General features: G+C 37.8%; 1 protein-coding gene and 1 non-coding gene across 2 annotated transcripts in view; one reads left to right on the forward strand and one right to left on the reverse strand.

The window, feature by feature from the left end:
• Nucleotides 1-411: 411 nt before the first annotated feature.
• Nucleotides 412-22,078, forward strand: part of LOC11422231 (disease resistance protein RPV1) — a 112,701-nt gene continuing 91,034 nt past the window's right edge. Inside the window, exons 1-5 of the mRNA XM_003619865.4 lie at nucleotides 412-954; nucleotides 1,191-2,292; nucleotides 2,456-2,671; nucleotides 2,768-3,487; nucleotides 3,575-4,152. Coding sequence (XP_003619913.3) covers nucleotides 482-954; nucleotides 1,191-2,292; nucleotides 2,456-2,671; nucleotides 2,768-3,487; nucleotides 3,575-4,120 — 3,057 coding nt within the window. The 5' untranslated portion in view covers nucleotides 412-481 and the 3' untranslated portion in view covers nucleotides 4,121-4,152. The remainder of the gene's footprint in view (nucleotides 955-1,190; nucleotides 2,293-2,455; nucleotides 2,672-2,767; nucleotides 3,488-3,574; nucleotides 4,153-22,078) is intronic.
• LOC120576228 (small nucleolar RNA R71) lies at nucleotides 6,830-6,936 on the reverse strand. The gene has a single exon (XR_005642305.1). It is a non-coding gene; the product is annotated as a small nucleolar RNA R71 (small nucleolar RNA).

Genomic DNA, 22,078 nt, shown 5'->3' on the forward strand with positions numbered 1-22,078 from the left:
AATAATATCTAGAAATAGGTAATAAATGACTCATCAAAACATTACCATTTAAAACATGAGGGAAATTTCCATGATGCCCCTAAAGTCAACCTTCATCCAGTAGAACTAGATTTTGAAGGTTGCTGCTGTTTGATTTTTGAGTTACTGATTCACATTTAATTTCCATGATATTATTGACGATTGGTCAAACATAAAATAAAACTACATTTTAATTGAGTTGTTTTATTTATTTATTTACGTTTTGTCCAAAAAGTTGAACGGTAAATGACGGACGTAGTAAGGAAGTTTCGTGTGGACCATTTGTTTATTTATTTACTCTGTGATGGTCCACACGGCTATAGGATGTTGCAAGGAAGTTTCACATACGACTTTTGTCATTAGTTTTCTCTTTTAAAGAATCCACCTCACAGACCACACACATTACTCATTCATATTCTCCATTTTCAAAGTTTTTTTATTCATCCAAATTCTTTCAATTCTCATGGCTATGCAATCACCTTCCCGAGTGTTCCTCAGTTTCAGAGGCAGTGACACTCGCAACACTTTTACCGGTAATCTCTATAAGGCTCTTGTTGACAAGGGAATTCGTACCTTCTTTGATGATAATGATCTTCAAAGAGGAGATGAAATCACACCATCACTTGTCAAGGCCATTGAAGAATCTAGGATTTTTATTCCCATATTTTCTGCCAACTATGCATCTTCTTCATTTTGTTTGGACGAACTTGTCCACATCATTCACTGCTACAAGACAAAGAGTTGCTTAGTATTGCCCGTTTTCTATGATGTGGAACCTACTCACATACGACATCAGAGTGGGAGTTATGGTGAGTATCTTACTAAGCATGAAGAGAGGTTTCAAAATAACGAGAAAAACATGGAGCGATTGCGTCAATGGAAGATAGCTCTTACCCAAGCTGCTAACTTGTCCGGCTATCATTATAGTCCTCATGGGTACCCCACTTTACTTAAAACTTCTTTTTCCTTTCTATATTTTATTTCTTTAATTGTTATGCCTCAATAATCTAATCTTCAAGCTTAAATAGGAACAGATTTTCTATTAATGTTTTTAAAACAAGTGTAAGTTAATTATATTTCAAAAAAGGTAGAATTGAATAATATTTTCTCAATACATGGATGTGATTTTGATTTTAGTGTATGTTCTAACTTATCTTATTGGACACGAATAGATATGAATACAAGTTTATTGAGAAGATAGTCGAAGACATCTCCAACAATATCAATCATGTTTTTTTAAACGTAGCCAAATACCCTGTTGGATTACAGTCCCGAATAGAACAAGTGAAATTGCTTCTTGACATGGGCTCTGAGGATGTGGTCCACATGGTAGGACTTTATGGTACTGGAGGCATGGGTAAATCAACACTTGCAAAAGCAGTTTATAATTTTGTTGCTGATCAATTTGAAGGTGTATGTTTTCTTCATAATGTCAGAGAGAGTTCAACTCTTAAGAACTTGAAACATCTCCAAAAGAAGCTCCTTTCAAAAATAGTTAAATTTGACGGTAAGTTAGAAGATGTTAGTGAGGGAATACCAATCATAAAGGAAAGACTATCTAGAAAGAAGATTCTTTTGATTCTTGATGATGTTGACAAACTGGAGCAGCTAGAGGCTTTGGCTGGAGGACTTGATTGGTTCGGTCATGGAAGCAGGGTCATCATTACCACTCGTGATAAACACTTACTAGCCTGTCATGGGATTACAAGTACACATGCAGTAGAAGAATTGAATGAGACAGAAGCTCTTGAATTGTTGAGGCGAATGGCTTTTAAAAATGACAAAGTTCCTTCAACTTATGAAGAGATTTTAAACCGTGTAGTTACTTATGCATCTGGGCTGCCCTTAGCAATAGTAACAATAGGGGATAATTTGTTTGGAAGGAAGGTAGAAGATTGGAAGCGTATATTAGATGAGTATGAAAATATTCCCAATAAAGATATCCAAAGGATACTTCAAGTTAGCTATGATGCTTTGGAACCAAAGGAGAAGAGTGTCTTTCTAGACATTGCTTGTTGCTTCAAAGGGTGTAAATGGACAAAGGTTAAAAAAATACTTCATGCTCATTATGGCCATTGCATAGAACATCATGTTGGAGTGTTGGCTGAAAAATCTCTCATAGGCCATTGGGAATATGACACTCAGATGACCTTACATGACTTGATAGAGGACATGGGTAAAGAAATCGTCCGACAAGAATCTCCCAAGAACCCTGGAGAACGCAGTAGGTTGTGGTTTCACGATGATATATTTGACGTTTTAAGAGATAATACAGTAAGCAAAACTAATATTTATGAACAATTTGTTGTTTTAGCTTTAGCCATGACTTTGATCATCCTGCCACCTCATACTAGTGTTTTTTATTCACTTAATTATATGTATATTACTCTATATAATATTTGTATTATGATTCATTCTTTTTTTATTTTGTTAAAAGGGAACTGAGAATATTGAAATGATATATCTCAAATATGGCTTAACGGCAAGAGAAACAGAGTGGGATGGAATGGCTTTCAATAAGATGACAAATCTCAAAACACTTATCATTGATGATTATAAGTTTTCTGGGGGTCCTGGGTATCTTCCAAGTAGTTTGAGATATTTGGAATGGATAGATTATGATTTCAAGTCTCTGTCTTGTATTTTGAGCAAGGCAAGTGAAATAAGTTCATTTTTCAATTGTGTATATTGATAATTCATTATTAGATTATAATTTTAATTTCAACTTATTTATTTGTTTTTTATGCAGGAGTTCAACTATATGAAAGTCTTGAAATTGGATTATAGTTCAGATTTAACCCATATACCCGATGTCTCGGGTCTTCCAAATCTAGAAAAGTGCTCATTTCAATTTTGTTTTAGTTTAATTACAATTCACAGTTCGATTGGACACCTAAATAAACTTGAAATCTTAAATGCATATGGTTGCAGCAAACTTGAGCATTTCCCACCCTTACAGCTGCCCTCTCTTAAGAAATTTGAAATCTCTAAGTGTGAGAGTCTCAAGAATTTTCCAGAATTATTATGCAAGATGAGAAATATAAAAGATATCAAGATATATGCCATTTCCATAGAAGAATTGCCATATTCATTTCAAAATTTCAGTGAACTTCAACGGTTAAAAATATCTAGATGCTACCTACGGTTCCGAAAATATTATGATACAATGAATTCAATAGTGTTTTCAAATGTGGAACATGTTGACCTCGCAGGCAACCTCCTCTCAGATGAATGTCTCCCAATACTTCTCAAGTGGTTTGTTAATGTGACATTTCTAGATTTATCCTGTAACTACAATTTCACAATTCTTCCCGAGTGCCTTGGTGAATGTCACTGTCTTAGGCATCTTAATTTGAGGTTTTGCGGGGCTCTTGAGGAAATTAGAGGGATTCCACCAAATCTTGAAAGCCTTTTTGCAGACAACTGTGATTCATTGAGTTCCTCAAGTAGAAGAATGTTAATGAGTCAGGTTTGTTGTTTTTTTATTGCATTAGTATTTGACATATAGTATTTCAGTTCATAGTGTAATTATTATTCTTTTTATATAAATTAACAGAAACTACATGAATCTGGATGCACCCATTTTCACTTCCCAAACACAACGGGAAGGATTCCTGATTGGTTTGAGCACCAAAGCAGGGGAGAGACAATTTCTTTCTGGTTTGATAAAGAACTCCCTTCTATTAGTTTTACTTTTATTATTATTCGTCCCCAGGACGAGTACCGGTACCCAACAGTCAAATTATTTGTGAATGGATATGAAAAAGAGATAAGTTGCGACGTATTCACTGGGAAATTCGGTGAGCTAGTGGATAATAAAACTGTGTTGGATAACCATACAACTTTGTTGCATATAAAATTGGAAGAAGATAATGAACCTGGTGAAAGACTTTTGAAAAATGAATGGATCCATGTGGAGTTTATGTTTGAGAGTTATTTTTGGTTCGATGTCAGAAATACGCAAATGGGAATCCACGTGTGGAAGGAGAAAAGCAACACGGAGGGGGGTGTGAGATTCATTGATCCTTCAGAGAAAGGGGAGGAGGAGGGTTTTAGTGACACGGAGGGAGGAGGATGGAATATTAAGCAGTGCACAAGATGAAAGAAAGATGTTGGGTACATTCCTTGGTTTAGGTCTGAAGGTGAGAAAAACACAAGAAGGGGGGGTTGAATTGTGTTTTCTTTTTCTCTCTTTTTAATCTTCTTCTAATAAAACTTCAGAAGCAGTTTGTGAGTGCTTCTGATGAAGTGATCAGAATTAGATATGCAGCGGAAAAGAACAGAGCAGAGAAAAGAACGACAAAGACACAAGCAGTTATCCTGGTTCCTTCCACAACACGGAAGTAGTCCAGTCCCCCTTGCACTTCCAAGGAGATTTCACTATAATCACAAAGATTACAACTGCTCAATACTTTCTAAGTATGAGACTTCACAAAAATGCTCAAGCACACACGCATGAGTCTTCCAATGCTCAAGCACTAAGCAAGAGACTTCTAATGCTCAAGCACGCAGGCAAGAGACTTCTGATCAAACAAAAATACAGAGAATTGAGTTTGACTTGAACACTTGATATACAATCAGTGGTGTTCTCAATACAATACAGAGAATTGAGTTTGACTTGGACTTTGAATTTCTAAGATGTATCAAATCAGTGCAGAAATTCAGTGTGCTTTGTAGAATCAATTTGACAGAGTTTTGGCGCTTTTGAACTTTTATATCTCTATCTACAATCTTCAAGTCTTCACTCCTTTATATAGAGGCGTCAAAGAGACGTTGAGATAATCAGTACGTCTAAAGAGTCGTTTGAAATCCTTTGATCATTCACCAGTAATCCTTTGCCTGATTTGGGTGTAGTCCTTTGAAGAATCAGCTTCAAATTTATTCCCATCTTGAAGGCACAAATTCTGCAGGCATAGCTGTTGTCTTGTCTTGTAGCGTGGACAAAAACAGAGTAGTGGAGGTAGTGGTTGTATGATGAGTCATTTATATGTTATTTTAATATGCTTTTTAGTTTAGTTTTAATTAGATTTTATATAATTTTATATTAGTATTATTTCCTTTTTAGGATAGTTTACTTTAAAATGCAATTTATTATATTTCAGTGAAGAATATTGGATGGAGAGAGTCTTGGAGCAAAAGAAAGGGATTTGGAGCAGATTGGACACAAAAACATGAAGATTGGGAAACAAAATATATCTCCCACAAGTCAGAAGCTTGGCACGGCCCGTGCTAGCCTTGGCACGGCCGTGCCACCCTCTAGATGCCTTTTGCTGCTTTTGCTTTGACTCAAAGCTATTCTATTTTGGCGCACAATCTACCGAGGAATATTCTAGGAATATACTTGCTTAGATTTTAAGTCAATTGTGTACTATAAATAGAGTAGCTAGCCATCACTAAACATTCATCTTTACTTGGAATACAATAAGTGACATTTGCTTTTCTAAATAAAGTTCTTTTCCTTTCCTTTATTTTATTGTCTTTTACTTTCATGCTTTCTCTCTTCTCCCCCATGTATACGATGAACATGAGTGAGTAGACTTCTTCTTGTCTTGGGATTGTTGGATAAGTCTAAATGACATAATCCTAATCAAACCAAGCCCTAAGCCCTAATCTTATGTAACCCTAATTTCTTATCTGAATTCACCGTCTTAACATGGATTAACCATTATCAAACTGTGGAAATGAAAGTGGAGGGTTTGATAATTGTTCGTCCATTATTCCAAATATCAATTCATAAAACGAAAGTGGAGCTTTGATATTCGAACAAGTGAATTCAGACGAGGATTGCAAAGTCAGCGAAATAGGCTTTGCAATCTTTGAGACATATAGTTTCGATCTTCAAGGGAACTAATAACAATCAAGTCAGCGAAATAGGCTTGGTTGTTAGAGGAACCAAAATCCAATAGTGATCAAGTCAGCGAAATAGGCTTGGTTGCTAGAGGAACTTAAGAGAAACTGTCTTGAGAAATTAGGTCTAACATAACATTATAAGCTTATGGTTTTGGTTTGAGAAGGACTTGTCACTTAGATGAAACCAACGATCCCAAGGCTCTTTTATTATATTGCTTTCAACCGTTTAAAAACCCCCAATCTACAATCTCTTCCCTCTTCTAATAATCTCTAAAGGTTGATTAAATTGAACTACTCCCTATCGGAACAATACTCTTTATTACTACTTCGGTAAGACCGTGCACTTGCGGTTTTATCTCATCAAGTTTTTGGCGCCGCTGCCGGGGAGTAAACTAATTTAATTAACTCTTTCTTTGTGATTAGAACTCTCTTCTCTTTTCTCTTCCTCTTCTCTTCTACTTTTCTTTCTTTTGTTTTTACCACTAACTTCTTGGGTTCTCGGTTTCTTATGCGAAGAAGTAAAAGTCTCGGAGAATTTATTCCTGAGATCAAAAGGTTTTTGCATAAGAAAAAGAGAGAGGCACAAAATAATACCGCTATGGCTGAACGTACTCTCAAAGAGTATGCTACTCCTTCAACGGAAGAGCCACAAGCTATTATCGTGTACCCAACGGTTGCGGGTAATAACTTCGAAATCAAGCCTGCACTACTCAATTTAGTGCAGCAAAACCAGTTTTCTGGATCACCCACTGAGGATCCAAATCTCCATATTTCTTCCTTCCTTAGACTCAGTGGCACCATAAAAGAGAACCAAGAAGCTGTAAGACTTCATATCTTTCCCTTTTCCTTAAGGGATAGAGCTAGCGCTTGGTTCCATTCCGTAGAAGTCGGTTCCATTACTTCATGGGACGATATGAGGCGAGCATTCCTCGCCCGATTCTTTCCCCCATCCAAAACAGCTAAGCTTAGAGACCAAATTACGCGTTTCAATCAAAAAGATGGGGAATCTCTCTATGAGGCGTGGGAGAGTTTCAAGGAAATGCTTAGACTTTGTCCCCACCATGGCCTAGAGAAGTGGCTTATAGTCCACACGTTTTATAATGGCTTGACTTATACCACTAAAATGTCTGTTGATGCAGCTGCAGGTGGAGCTCTAATGAACAAAAACTACACGGAGGCTTACGCTTTGATTGAGGACATGGCTCAAAATCACTATCAATGGACCAACGAAAGAGCCGTCACCACTCCTACTCCCTGTAAGAAAGAGGCAGGTATATACGAAGTCTCTGAATATAACCACCTTGCTGCTAAGGTTGAGGCATTAACATAAAAAATTGAAAAACTTAATGCTGCCCCACCTTCTCCTGCATCCCCTACTTGTGAAGTCTGTGGTATAACTGGTCATACAGGTGTCGATTGTTAGTTAGTTAGTGCTGCCAATATTGAGCAACTAAATTACGCTCAATACAACCAAGGAATGAGGCCAAATCAAAATTTTTACAAAAATCCTCAAGGTTCCTATGGGCAAACAGTACCACCTGGCTATACAAACAACCAGAGAGTAGCTCAGAAATCTAGTTTGGAAATAATGTTGGAAAATTGCATGATGAATCAAAATAAACAACTTCAAGAGTTAAAAAACCAAACAGGATCTCTGAACGACTCTCTCTCCAAGCTCAATACCAAGGTCGATTCCATCGCCACACACACTAAAATGCTTGAAACCCAAATCTCCCAAGTGGCCCAACAAGTGGCCACCTCTTCCCAAACACCAGGAGTCTTTCCTGGTCAAACTGAAACAAACCCCAAGGCCCATGTCAATGCCATTTCTCTTGGGGGCAATAAATTAGAAGAGACCATTACCAAAGCCAAAAGTGTTAAGGGAGAGAGTGTTAAGCTTTTAGGTGAGAAGGATGCGATAAAAACACCACTTGATAAGAACAAGACTCTTAATCCATTAAGGCTCACTAAGCTCAACTTGGAGGCCCAGTTTGCTAAATTCTTAAACATACTTAAAAAGATTTGCATTAAGATCCCCTTTGTTGAAGCCCTGTCTCGTATGCCTCTATACGCCAAATTTTTAAAAGAAATTTTTTCAAAGAAAAAGGCTATAGATCATAAGGAGACAATAGCTTTAACTAGGGAAAGTAGTGCAATCATCAAGAAGCAACCCCAAAAGCTTAGAGATCCAGGTAGTTTTGCCATCCCTTGTGTGATAGGAAAAGAAACCGTTGACAAGGCCTTGTGTGACTTAGGAGCTAGTGTAGGTTTGTTGCCTTTATCCCTCTTCAAAAGGATGGGAATAGGAGAGCTTAAACCGACCGAGATCTTAAAACTAGCAGACCGTTCTACTATCCCCCTCGCTGGCTACATCGAGAACATACCCGTTAAAATAGAAGGGATATATATCCCGACTGATTTTGTAGTGGTCGACATAGAAGAGGACCTTGATGTCCCGATAATCTTAGGACGACCCTTCCTAGCTACTGCAGGTGCCATAATAGATGTTCAGAGTGGAAGGATAGTTTTTCAAGCAAGTGATGCAATGATTGGGTTCGAGCTGGAAAATGTTATGAAAGGTCCCGCTCTTTATTCTTGTAACATGATTGACGTACATAATGTGAAAGAACGCTTTCTAGCGTCAACTACACAATATGACCTCTTTGATCCTTTCTAAAGACACTTTCCTAAACGTCAAGCTAATAACAATAAACGAGCGCTTCGTGGGAGGCAACCCACACATTTAACTGCTTTTGTTTTTGCTTTTGTTTTTAAGTTATTTTGTAGGTAATTGTCCGAAGGTGATTCAAGCAAAAAGAAAAATTTTGAGGCCAATGTCCAGAACCTTGGCACGGCCGTGCCAGACCACGCCTATCCAAAACCACCCAAAAGTCCAGAATGTTGGCACAGTCCGTGCTAAGGTTGGCACGGCCATGCCCGACTACAGGTAAGGTTACACCCACCTTTTCATCTTCTTCTTCCCTCACTCTCCAACACAAACTTCTCTCTACTTCACACCTTCTCTCTCAAACCTCCATAACCATACAACTACAAACCTTCACAACTACCCCCAAATCACACCCATTCACAAAATTTCTCCACCCAATCAATCACTAACACCATTCCAATCATAACCCACCATTCCAAAACAACTTTCATCCACCCCAACCAACATCACCCAAATTCGTAACCCTCCATAACCTAACCCAAAAACCATAAATTTGTCACCAACCTCCCTAACCCAACCTCAAAAACTCACCTAAACCTTCACCACAACACTAATCCAACCTTTTTCCACCAAAATAACCCTTAACCACACCACCACACCAAAGGCAAGGTCAGGGCAATGACTTTAAAGAGAAGTGGAAAAGAAGTTGCAAGCTCATCCGGAGGACCTCCCCCAAAGAAGAAAGCACAAGCCAAAAATCATGGCATCATCTTCCGGGACAAAAAGCAAAGGGATAGGTACAAACTTCTAATCTCTAAACCTCTACAACCTTGCAGGTACCCCGATAACCATGACATGAATAAGCTAGGTATTAAAGATAATGTGTTAAAACTACTAGAAAGGCTAGGATGGGTTGATATGTTGAAACCTATGCGAGGGTATGAGAACTTCACCTATGAATTTTTAAGTTCTATTGTTTTTACGAAAGATAGGTTGAACTTTGATAACCCTAACCATAGAATTTCCTTCCGGCTTTTGAATATTGATTATGAGATGTCTCTTCAACACTTTTGTGATGAGATGGGCTTCGCAAATGCGGGGTTCATCCACGACTCTTGGGATCAAAATTTAAAACCGGTTAACTATCAACCCGCCACCTTTTGGGAGCAAATCACCGGTCTTGACCAATTTAACACACGTGCCAACAAAGCTAGCAACATTCACAACCCTGTACTTAGGTACATTCAAAGGGTTATGGCTTGCACCATTAGGGGACGGAAAGAATTAGGGAACACTAGGAATGATGAACTCTTCATGCTTTGGGCTATGTTGCACAACCAACCCATTAACACTTGTTTTTACTTGCTTGACTACCTTTCGCTTATAGGAAATAGGTCCGATAGTAGGGGAGAAATAGTAGTTGGTGGTATCATAACATACATAGCTGGGCGATTCGGTGTGAGTGAAGACCTAGGGATAAACAAGATCGAGGGTAACAATAGACTAAACATAGAAACTCTCATCTCTATGAATTTCATAAAAACTCGAGTCCCCTTTGTCTATACACTCCAACTCAATGTGCCCATCTTGATTTTATTGCCTAACCCATCTCGAACTAACACCGAGGTGGAAGCAAATTTGTTGTATGTTGAAGATGACCCACAGGTGCACATAGAGCAGCATAATGAAGAAACAGAGGATGCACACTTGCATCAAGAAGAGGAAGGTGCACAACTGCACCATGATGAGGCATACCATGACCCTAATGCAGATGAAACAAATGAGGATGCAAGATGGGCATGGATGACTACCGAGGTTGAAAGAATAAACACCGAGCAACAAAGGCAAGGTGTTGAACTCATGAGCATAAGGCATGATGTCCAAAGGGGCAACCGCATATCCGAAGAAAATAACCAAATGCTTCGGAACATGATGCACCACTTTCACCTCCAAGGTCCTCCATATGGACCTCAATGATAAAAATGTGAGCTTTCCTCTTCCACTCTTCCCTTCTTATCCCTCTTCTTCTTCTTCTGCTTCTTCTTCTTCTACCTCTACTTCTCTTTTATTTTTCTTTTATCTTGAATCATTGAGGACAATGCTTCTCCTAAGTGTGGGGGGAGCCTAATAAAGTGTCAGTAGTCGTAGTGTTTCCAAACTCTCTTGAACTTTATTCTTTTGTTCTGTTTTATTGTAAAAGGCATAGTTAAGTACCTAATTTTTATTGAAAAAATCATGACACAAAAATTTTCATTGTCTCCTCTTATTTTGTTGATTCTTGTACATGAAAGCAAACTCTTGTGTTTTAAGTCTTCTTGATATAACCACATCTTGTTTCAAAGTGAATAAAATTCTCCAATGAGAAAAACAAAAAGTTGCTTCCCTTGAGTAAATGTATGAATAGGTATTTTAAGGAAACGCGTTCTAATCTTAGTGGTGCATTAACCTTTAAAAATTCTCAAAGCGCCAGTAGTATAAGTGAGTATAAGGGAGATCATAAAAAGCCAAAAAGCCAAATAATTCCAAGATCTCATCACTGAATCTAGATTGGGGAAGGAGGTAGGCCCTCCGACTTCCTACGTGAAGGTGATTGTTATCTTGAGAAAAACTTTAAAAAGCATTGTTGAAACTAGATTGGGGAAGGAGGTAGGCCCTCCGACTTCCTACGTGAAGAAGATGTTTTAAGGAATATCATTGAATCTAGATTGGGGAAGGGGGTAGGCCCTCCGACCTTCTACGTGAAAATGTTGTTCCTTAAATAAAGAACTTAAAATGTGCATATGGCAAAAGAACAAAGATTCTCAAAAACTCCCATCTCTCTTATATGAATTGTAGAAGGAATTTTTCTTGGTTAGTTTAGTGCTAGGATTAGACCATGCTTCCTCATTATACCTATCTTATACAGGAGCAAGAAAAGGGTTGGACTTCACACACACACTCACTTGAAACTTGATTGTTGGGTAGAATAAAGATTTCAAGAAATACCTGAGTTTGTGATTAGTGTACATTTTGGGATTTAAGCCCTTGAGGAGACATGTGCTTTAATTAATTTTCATTTGATTTAACTGTTGATGCTACTATGTTTATGCCTTTTGCTTGAGGACAAGCAAAGATTCAAGTATAGGGGAGTTTGATGAGTCATTTATATGTTATTTTAATATGCTTTTTAGTTTAGTTTTAATTAGATTTTATATAATTTTATATTAGTATTATTTCCTTTTTAGGATAGTTTACTTTAAAATGCAATTTATTATATTTCAGGGAAGAATATTGGATGGAGAGAGTCTTGGAGCAAAAGAAAGGGATTTGGAGCAGATTGGACACAAAAACATGAAGATTGGGAAACAAAATATATCTCCCACAAGTCAGAAGCTTGGCACGGCCCGTGCTAGCCTTGGCACGGCCGTGCCACCCTCCAGATGCCTTTTGCTGCTTTTGCTTTGACTCCAAGCTATTCTATTTTGGCGCACATTCTACCGAGGAATATTCTAGGAATATACTTGCTTAGATTTTAAGTCAATTGTGTACTATAAATAGAGTAGCTAGCCATCACTAAACATTCATCTTTACTTGGAATACAATAAGTGACATTTGCTTTTCTAAATAAAGTTCTTTTCCTTTCCTTTATTTTATTGTCTTTTACTTTCATGCTTTCTCTCTGCTCCCCCATGTCTACGATGAACATGAGTGAGTAGACTTCTTCTTGTCTTGGGATTGTTGGATAAGTCTAAATGACATAATCCTAATCAAACCAAGCCCTAAGCCCTAATCTTATGTAACCCTAATTTCTTATCTGAATTCACCGTGTTAACATGTATTAACCATTATCAAACTGTGGAAACGAAAGTGGAGGGTTTGATAATTGTTCGTCCATTATTCCAAATATCAATTCATAAAACGAAAGTGGAGCTTTGATATTCGAACAAGTGAATTCAGACAAGGATTGCAAAGTCAGCGAAATAGGCTTTGCAATCTTTGAGACATATAGTTTCGATCTTCAAGGGAACTAATAACAATCAAGTCAGCGAAATAGGCTTGGTTGTTAGAGGAACCAAAATCCAATAGTAATCAAGTCAGCGAAATAGGCTTGTTTGCTAGAGGAACTTAAGAGAAACTGTCTTGAGAAATTAGGTCTAACATAACATTATAAGCTTATGGTTTTGGTTTGAGAAGGACTTGTCACTTAGATGAAACCAACGATCCCAAGGCTCTTTTATTATATTGCTTTCAACCGTTTAAAAACCCCCAATCTACAATCTCTTCCCTCTTCTAATCATCTCTAAAGGTTGATTAAATTGAACTACTCCTTGTCGGAACGATACTCTTTATTACTACTTCGGTAAGACCGTGCACTTGCGGTTTTATCTCATCATTGTACACTTGTACTTTGTCAACTCTGTTAACGAAGGACAAATGCTCAGTGCTATCCATATGACCGTTGGTACCTCCCTTTCAATTCTTCGTTCTTCTTAGATAAGACCGAATTGAGAACCAGCTACTTTGGATCTTCAGTTTTATTAAAGGATCAAATGTAGCTTCTGGTGAAGATATTGCTTCTGATGACCTGCTTCTGATGAGCTTCTGCTTCTGATGACGTCATCACTTCAGAAGCACTTCAGCTTCAGGAGCACTCTAGCTTCAGACGCAGTTTTCTTCAGATGCTTAGAATTTCTTTTTCTTTCCATTGTTCTTCCAAGACCTATTGAAATTACTTGACTAGCCTTTTGGTCCTGTACACTTGAACAATAATTAGTAATAACCAATTGACAATTTTTAATACCTTGTTATCATCAAAACTCAATAAGGTTCATTGTGAAACACATTTTGTTCCAACAATCTCCCCCTTTTTGATGATGACAAACAATAGTATTTAAAATATTCAATTGTTGTTGATCTAATTAATAAGTTGACCACTGGGATAGAGTTTTGTAAACTCCCCCTGAGTCTAATAGATCTTTAAGGTGAGGTTTGTAAGCTCCCCCTGAGTTCTATTCTTATTAATTAAATTTCAATAAAATACTCATAAAAATAAATAATATCAGAAGTATTTAAAAGCTTTTGAAGTGGTTATAGTGGGGCTCAGTGCCTTAAAAATACTATACATTTACTCCCCCTTTTGTCATCAACAAAAAGAATAAAAACAAAAGAAAGAGTAGCAGAACAATAAACATAGAAACCTTAAAAATACAGTGTATCAGAGCAAACAGCATTAAAATGCAGCAAATATTATCAGAGTATAAAGCTTGTAAGATAGATAGTTCAGAAGCAAAGATAATATTTATATAGATAAGTTAAGATACAAAAGCAAATCAATTAAAGTACTTAGAACAAAGATTAAAACTAGCAAGAAAAATGGGTGTGCAACTAAGGTTGGGCTTGCTTATACATCTGTTCTAAGAGGTACTTAATTTGCTCATCCTTCTTCTTAAGAAGTTCATCCTTCTCTCTCATCCTTCTTTTAAACCCAGCATGTATTCTTGCAGCCCTTGTGATGTACTCTTCTTCTGGATAGAAAGGAGTGATGTCAAGCAGAGGCACATAATTCAGCTCTTTCACCTAGCTGCTTCATGCATTTCATCCAACATCTTCTTCAGCATTGCAGAGTGAGATGAGACACACTTGGTTCTAAGCTGATTCAGCAGTTCATCAAAGCTCTTCTGCAGATCCATCCACTGATCAAGATAGTGAATAGGAGGTACATGAACTGTTCTGCGAAGAATCAGTGTCTGAATTTCATCACTAAGCCTGATTAGCTGTTCATCTATATACTCAGACTCTAGGATATTGTCAGGGATGGGTGAAGGTTCAGGTTAGGTTGTTTGAGATGAGGAGGGTTGGTCAGGGGTTCAGTCTATTATAGTGGGTGGTGCTGGTTGTTGTTGTTCTGTTGTTTGATGGTCAGAGTCATGATGTTCATGAACAGACTGTTCAGAAGCACAAGGCTCTCGGTCAGCAGCAACTTGTTCAGAACCAGATTGTTCCTGAACAGTTTGCTCAGGGATGGTTTGCTCAGTTTGGGTTTCCAAAACAATCTTTTCAGGGACTGTCTTAGAGGCCTTTGTGGGTGTTGGTTGCATTTCACCACCTAGATGTTTTTCTAGGTTGTGAAGGGTTGAGGACTCTTGTTGTTGGGGGATTTCTGAAGGAGTTTCTTCTGAAACTACTTCAGAGGCTCTTTGTGGAGTTTGGTCATTTTGTGGGTTTGTTTGTTTAGGTTCTTGGTTGGTTTCAGGGTGTTGTATGCTAACAGCTTCTGGGGTAACTGGATACAAAGGATGAGAAGTAGGCAAATTGAATTTCTCACAGATTTTAATCCTGTTCTTAGAAAAATCAATTTGTGTTTGTTCAAAGTCAAAAGTCCTAAAATCTGTTAGTTTGGTGGATTTGGTGTTGAGAAGTTTGTCTATGTATTTGCTAAGGGGTTGGTCATCTGATTCTGTGGATGATGATGAGAGTGAAGAGGGTGGAGTAGGAAGAGTTGGAATCTGAGTATTAGATGGAGCATGAGATGGAATACCTGAAGAATTAGCTTCTGAAGGAGGTGCTTCTGGAGCTTTTGTAGAAAGATCTGATGATGTTGCTCCTGAAGCTTGCTTATTCTTCAAGGCTTGTGAAAGCAGAGTTACTCCATGCTGAATAGTTTCTTGCTCTATCTCACTTATTAAAGCAGCAACTTCAGGTTCAGGCACATACCCAGCAGCCTTGAGTTGCTTATCCCTTTGCTGTTCATACTGCTTCCTCAGCAGTTTCTTCTCCTGTATCTTAGCAGCAGCATATTCATCAGCTTCTCTCAGTTGATCCTCAGAAGCTTCAAAATTGGGCAAGACTACAGGCCTAGTATTGGTAGTCCTCTTTGCTTTCTTAGGACTTGTGTCTTCATCCCAGTTCTCTTGAAGCTCTTCCAACATCTGCTCACTGCGTCCTTCAGCTGTCTTCAGATTTCTTGAACTTGAAGATCTCTTCCTTCTGATGGTTTGAAGAGCAGCTTCTCTTTTCTTCTTAGGACTTAGAGGTTTTTCAGAATCAGCTTGTTCAGAAGCAAGCTGTTCTGCTGTTTCTTGAGCACTCCTTTTCCTTTTCCTGATAAGTGGGACTTCATCCAAGTCCTCCACTTCCTCTTGAATAGTGGACAATGCAGATTTTTCCTTCTTAGCTTTTTGATGCTTCTGAGCACCCCTCTCAGTAGCATCATCAGCAAGATACTCCTCCTTGGTGATCTGCTTTTTCTTGCACTTTCTGCCTTTTGCCACAGGCAAAACACCACCATACATTTGATCAGGAACTTACTTCAAGCTGATCTTTTCCTTTGTACATTCAAAATGATCCTTGATGAAGTTCATCTGAACATCCAGAGGATCTTGCTTGCAGATGGGGGGAAAGTTTGGAATAAGAGCTGATTTGGCATCAGAAGGCTTCAAATCAGTGGGTAGCTTCTTAAGGTCTTTTACATCAATTAGATGCATGGACCTCAGAGTCTCACCATTGATAATCTTCCCTCTAACAGTTCCCAACTGTTCATCTGTGAAGAATTCTGCCTCTTTCAGCAATTTGATTATGCCTCCCTGATGAAAGATTTTAGAGAGTAGCCTCCCATAGGGTACCCAACACCTTTTATTCTGTTGGCTCTCTCTGAGTTGTTGAACCATATGCCTGAAGATGTATCTGGGAACATTTGCCTTTACTCCCTTTATGAAAAAGTGTAAAAAGATTTTATGTTCCAGAGAGGGTTGATCAACACCACCACTTTTTGGCAGTAGATTGTCGTTCTGAATCTTCAGCATAATCTTAGTCTTGGCATTCATATCTGCGTAAGCAAATTTCTTGACCTTGTTGTATAGGGTTTTGTTAACAATATCTTTCCAAGGGCTGTGCTTAGGCTTTGAAATCCCAGCCTCATGGTCTCCTTCTGCTGGTCTTCTGAGGACAAAGGCAATAACATCCTCAGTGATCCAAACAGGCATTCCCATTATACTTGATCTTATCTGGGTCTTAGAGAAGGTTTCCAAGCCCATTTCCTTTCTGGACTTCCCTTTGAGTTCAGGATTGAGAAGAACTTTTTCATCTTCTTCAATCTTAGCAGCTTGCCTGTCATAGATGCTGGCTCTAACCCAGAAATGTCGAACCAGAGTTTGATAAGTTGGTCCATTCAGAAAGTTGAAGTAGCTTCCCAAACCTTGTGCTTCATAGAATTTGCCAACATCACAGTTGTGAGCGGCCAAGGAGTCAAAGTCCACCGGACTTTCTGATTGAATCTTAAGATCCCATTCCTCCAAGGACATGGTTCTTCCCTTTATCTCATAAGCCGGAGTATCTATTTCCATGTTTGAAGACGAACCAGGAGCAGAACTTGAACTTTCCATTGATTGATTGAAGATAGAAGAGGGTTCTAGGGTTTTGAAGTTTCTTAGCAACGAAGGTTTTGAAAAGAAATGAAAGTGTTTGTTGTGAAGTGAGTAGTGTGTGAATTGACTTAGTGTTTTTTAAGTAAACCGTTTGCAATTCAAAAGAGACAAACAAACATAGCATTAATGACAAATTGGGGGCGCGTGTTAGTATGTTTAAAAGCAGATAAAACATCATTGCCCTTTTTGTTATACTCCAATACAAATAGACCACGTCAGAGACTTTTCAGAAAACTAACCTTTGGGTAATGGGACAGCTGTTACAAAAAGTAACTGCCAACGTTCCCACTAGCCTTGCTATTCAGAAGCAAATAATACCGTTTCTGAAGTCTTAGTGCTGACGTCATCTTCAGAAGCACATTTTCCTCAGAACCTCAGTTAAGAGCTTCTGATGGACCAGATGCTTCTGAATAATCTTCAGAACCAAAAACTTCTTATTCAGAGGCAAGCAATTTTTCAATCAGACACAAAGTGCATGTTCAAATTTTTCTTAATAAAATCAAATCTTTCAACAGATAAAGGTTTTGTAAATATATCAGCCCATTGATTTTCAGTATCAATGAATTGTATATCTAAAATCCCTTTTTGAACATAGTCTTTGATAAAGTGGTGTTTGATCTCAATATGCTTGGCTCTTGAATGTAGAATTGGATTCTTTGACAAACAAATAGCAGCAGTATTATCACAAAAAATGGGAATACTGTTAGCATTAATCTGGTAGTCTTCCAACTGATGTTTCATCCAAAGTAGTTGTGTACAACAACTTGCAGCTGAAATGTATTCTGCTTCTGCTGTAGACATAGCAATAGTTGCTTGTCTTTTGCTTGCCCAGGATATCAGATTCTCTCCCAGGAATTGACAATTTCCACTGGTTGATTTTCTTTCAATCCTGTCACCAGCATAATCAGCATCACAGAATCCAATCAACTTATAATCTAGGGATTTCCTATACAGGAGTCCAAGATTAGTTGTTCCTTTAAGATACCTGAAGATTCTCTTAATAGTAGTTAAATGAGATTCTTTAGGATCTGATTGAAATCTTGCACACAAGCATACACTGAATAAAATATCAGGTCTAGATGCAGTGAGGTATAACAGAGAACCAATCATACCTCTGTATAGCTTCTGGTCTACTACTGTTCCAGTATCTTCTTTGCTTAAGGTGCAGGTTGGATGCATTGGAGTGTTCATCACTTTACAATCTTCTAGCTTAAACTTCTTCAGAAGCTCCTTTGTATATTTTGTTTGATGAACATATACTCCTTCTTTACTTTGGTTGATTTGAATTCCAAGAAAGAACTTCAATTCTCCCATCATACTCATTTCAAATTCATCCTGCATTAACTTAGAAAATTCTTTGCAAAGAGATGCATTAGTAGAACCAAATATTATATCATCAACATATATTTGCACAATCAAAATGTCTTTCTTAAGAGTCCTTCTGAAGAGTGTTGTGTCAACTTGTCCTCTTTCAAAATCATTTTTAATTAAGAAATTACTTAGTCTATCATACCAAGCTCTGGGAGCTTGTTTCAAGCCATATAGTGATTTCTTAAGTTTATAAACATGGTCAGGATGCTTAAGATCCTCAAACCCAGGAGGTTGTTTGACATAAATTTCTTCTTCAATGACACCATTAAGAAAAGCACTTTTGACATCCATTTGATATAATATTATGCCATGATTAATTGCATAGGATAGAAGTAACCTGATTGCTTCCAATCTTGCAATTGGAGCAAATGTTTCAGTGTAATCAATGCCTTCTTATTGACTGTAACCTTGAGCAACAAGTCTGGCTTTGTTTATGGTTACCTCTCCTTGTTCATTCAACTTGTTTCTGAATACCCATTTTGTTCCAATAATGTTCTTCTGAAAAGGTTTGGGTACCAGATCCCACACATCATTCCTTTGAAACTGATTTAGTTCTTCTTGCATAGCTAGTATCCAACCATCATCTGAGAGAGCTTCTTCAACAGTTTTTGGCTCAATTATTGAAAGCAATCCTATTAAAGACTCTTCTTGTCTGAAATGTGATCTTGTTCTTCTAGGACTATCTTTGCTTCCAATGATTAGCTCCTCAGGATGTGACGATTTGTGCTTGAATTTAGGTTGAATAACTTGCTGAGTGTTATCTTGAATATCCTCAGAAGCATTTTCATTCTGTACTTCTGAACTAGGTTCTGCTTCTGAAATAGACTCAGCTTCTGGAGTGATTTCAGCTTCCGGACTAGATTCATCTTCTGAATGCTTTTCAGAATCAGAAGGTTGATCAGATTCTGATGCATCTTCAGAATCAGTTGTACCTGCATTACTTTCACTTGGCTCTGGAGTTTTACTTCTAGGCTCTCTATCATCAAATTTTACGTGCATAGATTCTTCAACACAATGTGTTTCTGAATTATACACTCTGTACGCCTTTGACCTTTCAGAGTAACCTAAAAAGATTCCTCTTTGACCCTTGGCATCAAATTTCTTCAGATAGTCTTTAGTGTTTAGAATGTAACAAGTACATCCAAACTGATGAAAGTAAGTGATATTGGGTCTTCTTCCTTTAAAGAGTTCATATGCAGTTTTCTCCAACATAGGTCTGATATAGATCCTATTTTGAATATAACATGAAGTATTATCTGCTTCTGCCCAGAAATGTTTAGCTAAATTGTTTTCATGGATCATGGTTCTGGCCATTTCTTGTAAGGTTCTATTCTTTCTCTCTACAACCCCATTTTGTTGTGGAGTTCTAGGAGAAGAAAATTCATGGAGAATCCCATGTTTTTCACAAAAAGATTCAAATGGCTCATTTTCAAATTCTCCACCATGATCACTTCTGACTTTCAAAATTTTCAATTCTTTTTCAGATTGTATTTGAGTGCAGAAGCTGCTAAACACTTCACAAGCATAGTCTTTACTTTTAATGAATTTTACCCAAGTCCATCTGTTGTAATCATCGACAATGACTAATCCATATTTACTTCCATATAAAGATGCAGTGTTAACTGGACCAAAAAGATCAATATGGAGTAATTCTAAGGGTCTGGAGGTTGATATAATGTCTTTAGATTTGAAAGTACTTTTCACAATTTTTCCTTTCTGACATGCACCACAAAGTGCATCTGAATGATAATCAATGCTAGGCAATTCTTTGACAAGTTGTAACTTGCTAATTTTAGAGATTAATCTCCAATTAGCATGTCCCAACCTTCTATGACATACCCACTTTTTATCATTCATTGACAGAAGGCAAACTACCTTCTGATCAGCCAAATCAGAGAAATTTATTTTATAGACATTCTCAACTCTCTTTCCCTTGAAAGTAATGGATTTGTCATCCTTGTTGACTAGTGTGCAGTTGGTCTTACTGAACATTACATCATACCCATTGTCACAAAATTGACTAATGCTCAATAGGTTATGCTTCAGACCATCTACAAGCCACACATTATTTATTGAGATGGAGGAATTACCAATAGTACTTGTACCAATGATTTTTCCAGTTTGGTTGCCACCAAACTTCACTTCTCCTCCATCTTTCATTGTAAGGGTAAGGAACAAAGCTTTCTCTCCAGTCATGTGCCATGAACATCCGCTGTCTAGGTACCATGACCTTTGTTTCTCTCTTGCACTTAAGCACACCTGCAGTTTTAATCAATTCAGATTTAGGTACCTGTAACACCCCGTTTTCCCAATATCAAAATTTCTTTAAAAACATAGCATTTATCAGAGTAGCATCAAAACAACGGGATATCACATATAACGTAATCCAACAGTTAAATAATAATTTAACCAATAACTTAAACATTGCAGCGGAAAATCATAAACATAATTCACAAACGTTTTGGCACGCAGGCCCTAACAAAGTATCTTAAAAGAGTTAATCAAAACAGAAATTATCATAGCAGTTCACGTAAAAGAATGAAGCATGTTATAGCATATAACCCCATCCCGTTACGTATCAGAGCGACCTAGACGACACAGTGAAGGCAAGGCCACTCACGACGGCAACTGCACACTAAGCACGATCACCTGCAAGTTACCCATACGAAGGGCAACATTTTCAAGCAGAAGGGGTGAGATTTCATAATAAAATAACATTAATCAATGTAAATGAGAATCATAAATCAACATCATAATCATTCCATTATTAACTTTGCATAATTGCTAAACAGTTATCACATAATCATATATCCAATCATTAGGAATAACATAACATAATCAATAAACACATATCACGTAATCACATAATCAATCATTATCAACAAGGCATCTTAATCATGACAATGTGACAATGCTCTTAGACTCCTTATATGCATGTGGTACCAATCGTCATCATAAGTATTAATATACTTTAATCGTGCGGAGGACAAAGCTCCTATAAAACGTGCGGAGGACAAAGCTCCTAATATTCGTGGTGAGGACTAAGCTCAATGATATGCTATGCATGGACACATATGAACAAAACAACGTAATCGACTTATCAACATGCATCCAATAATTTGGAGCTAAACTTCATCATATACTTATGCACTTAGTTAAATAACGGAAGTAGCATAAACAGGTCACATAACAAGATGATATCATTATATCAAAGCACATAATTTGTATCATTATCACATCTTCTTATCTTGCATGAATATACAATACCATAGTTCATATCCAATTATTATAAATATAACTCAAACAACTCTACAGTCTGCATTAAACGATATCTCTAGGTCTCATTACCAATTAGGGGTTCACTCTTGATCAACAAGTGCGACACAAATCGCACAAACACATAAACAAGTTCGTCCTGGTTGTACTCGCGAGGCGAGAGTACTTACTCGCCATGGCGAGTAACACTCATCTCCCAAACTGATGTTGTTCTGGGTTCAATCCTGTCCTAAAATCATTCCTAATCATCTCTAGGTATGTTTAGGCACTTAAAGGCACTCAAGGTCCAACTAAAAAGTCGAAAATACAAAATATGACATACACTCTGCCTAAGCTCGCGAGGCGAGGAGGGGTTGCTCGCCATGGCGAGTTGAACCAGACAACTCGCGAGGCGAAAAGGAAGGGCTCGCGTGGCGAGCGATGAAGATCATCACTCGCGAGGCGAGGACCATCACTCGCCGTGGCGAGCGATGAACAGAAGCACGGGCAGACT

This window comes from Medicago truncatula, chromosome 6 (assembly GCF_003473485.1).
Source record: "Medicago truncatula cultivar Jemalong A17 chromosome 6, MtrunA17r5.0-ANR, whole genome shotgun sequence".
Taxonomy (NCBI): domain Eukaryota; kingdom Viridiplantae; phylum Streptophyta; class Magnoliopsida; order Fabales; family Fabaceae; genus Medicago; species Medicago truncatula.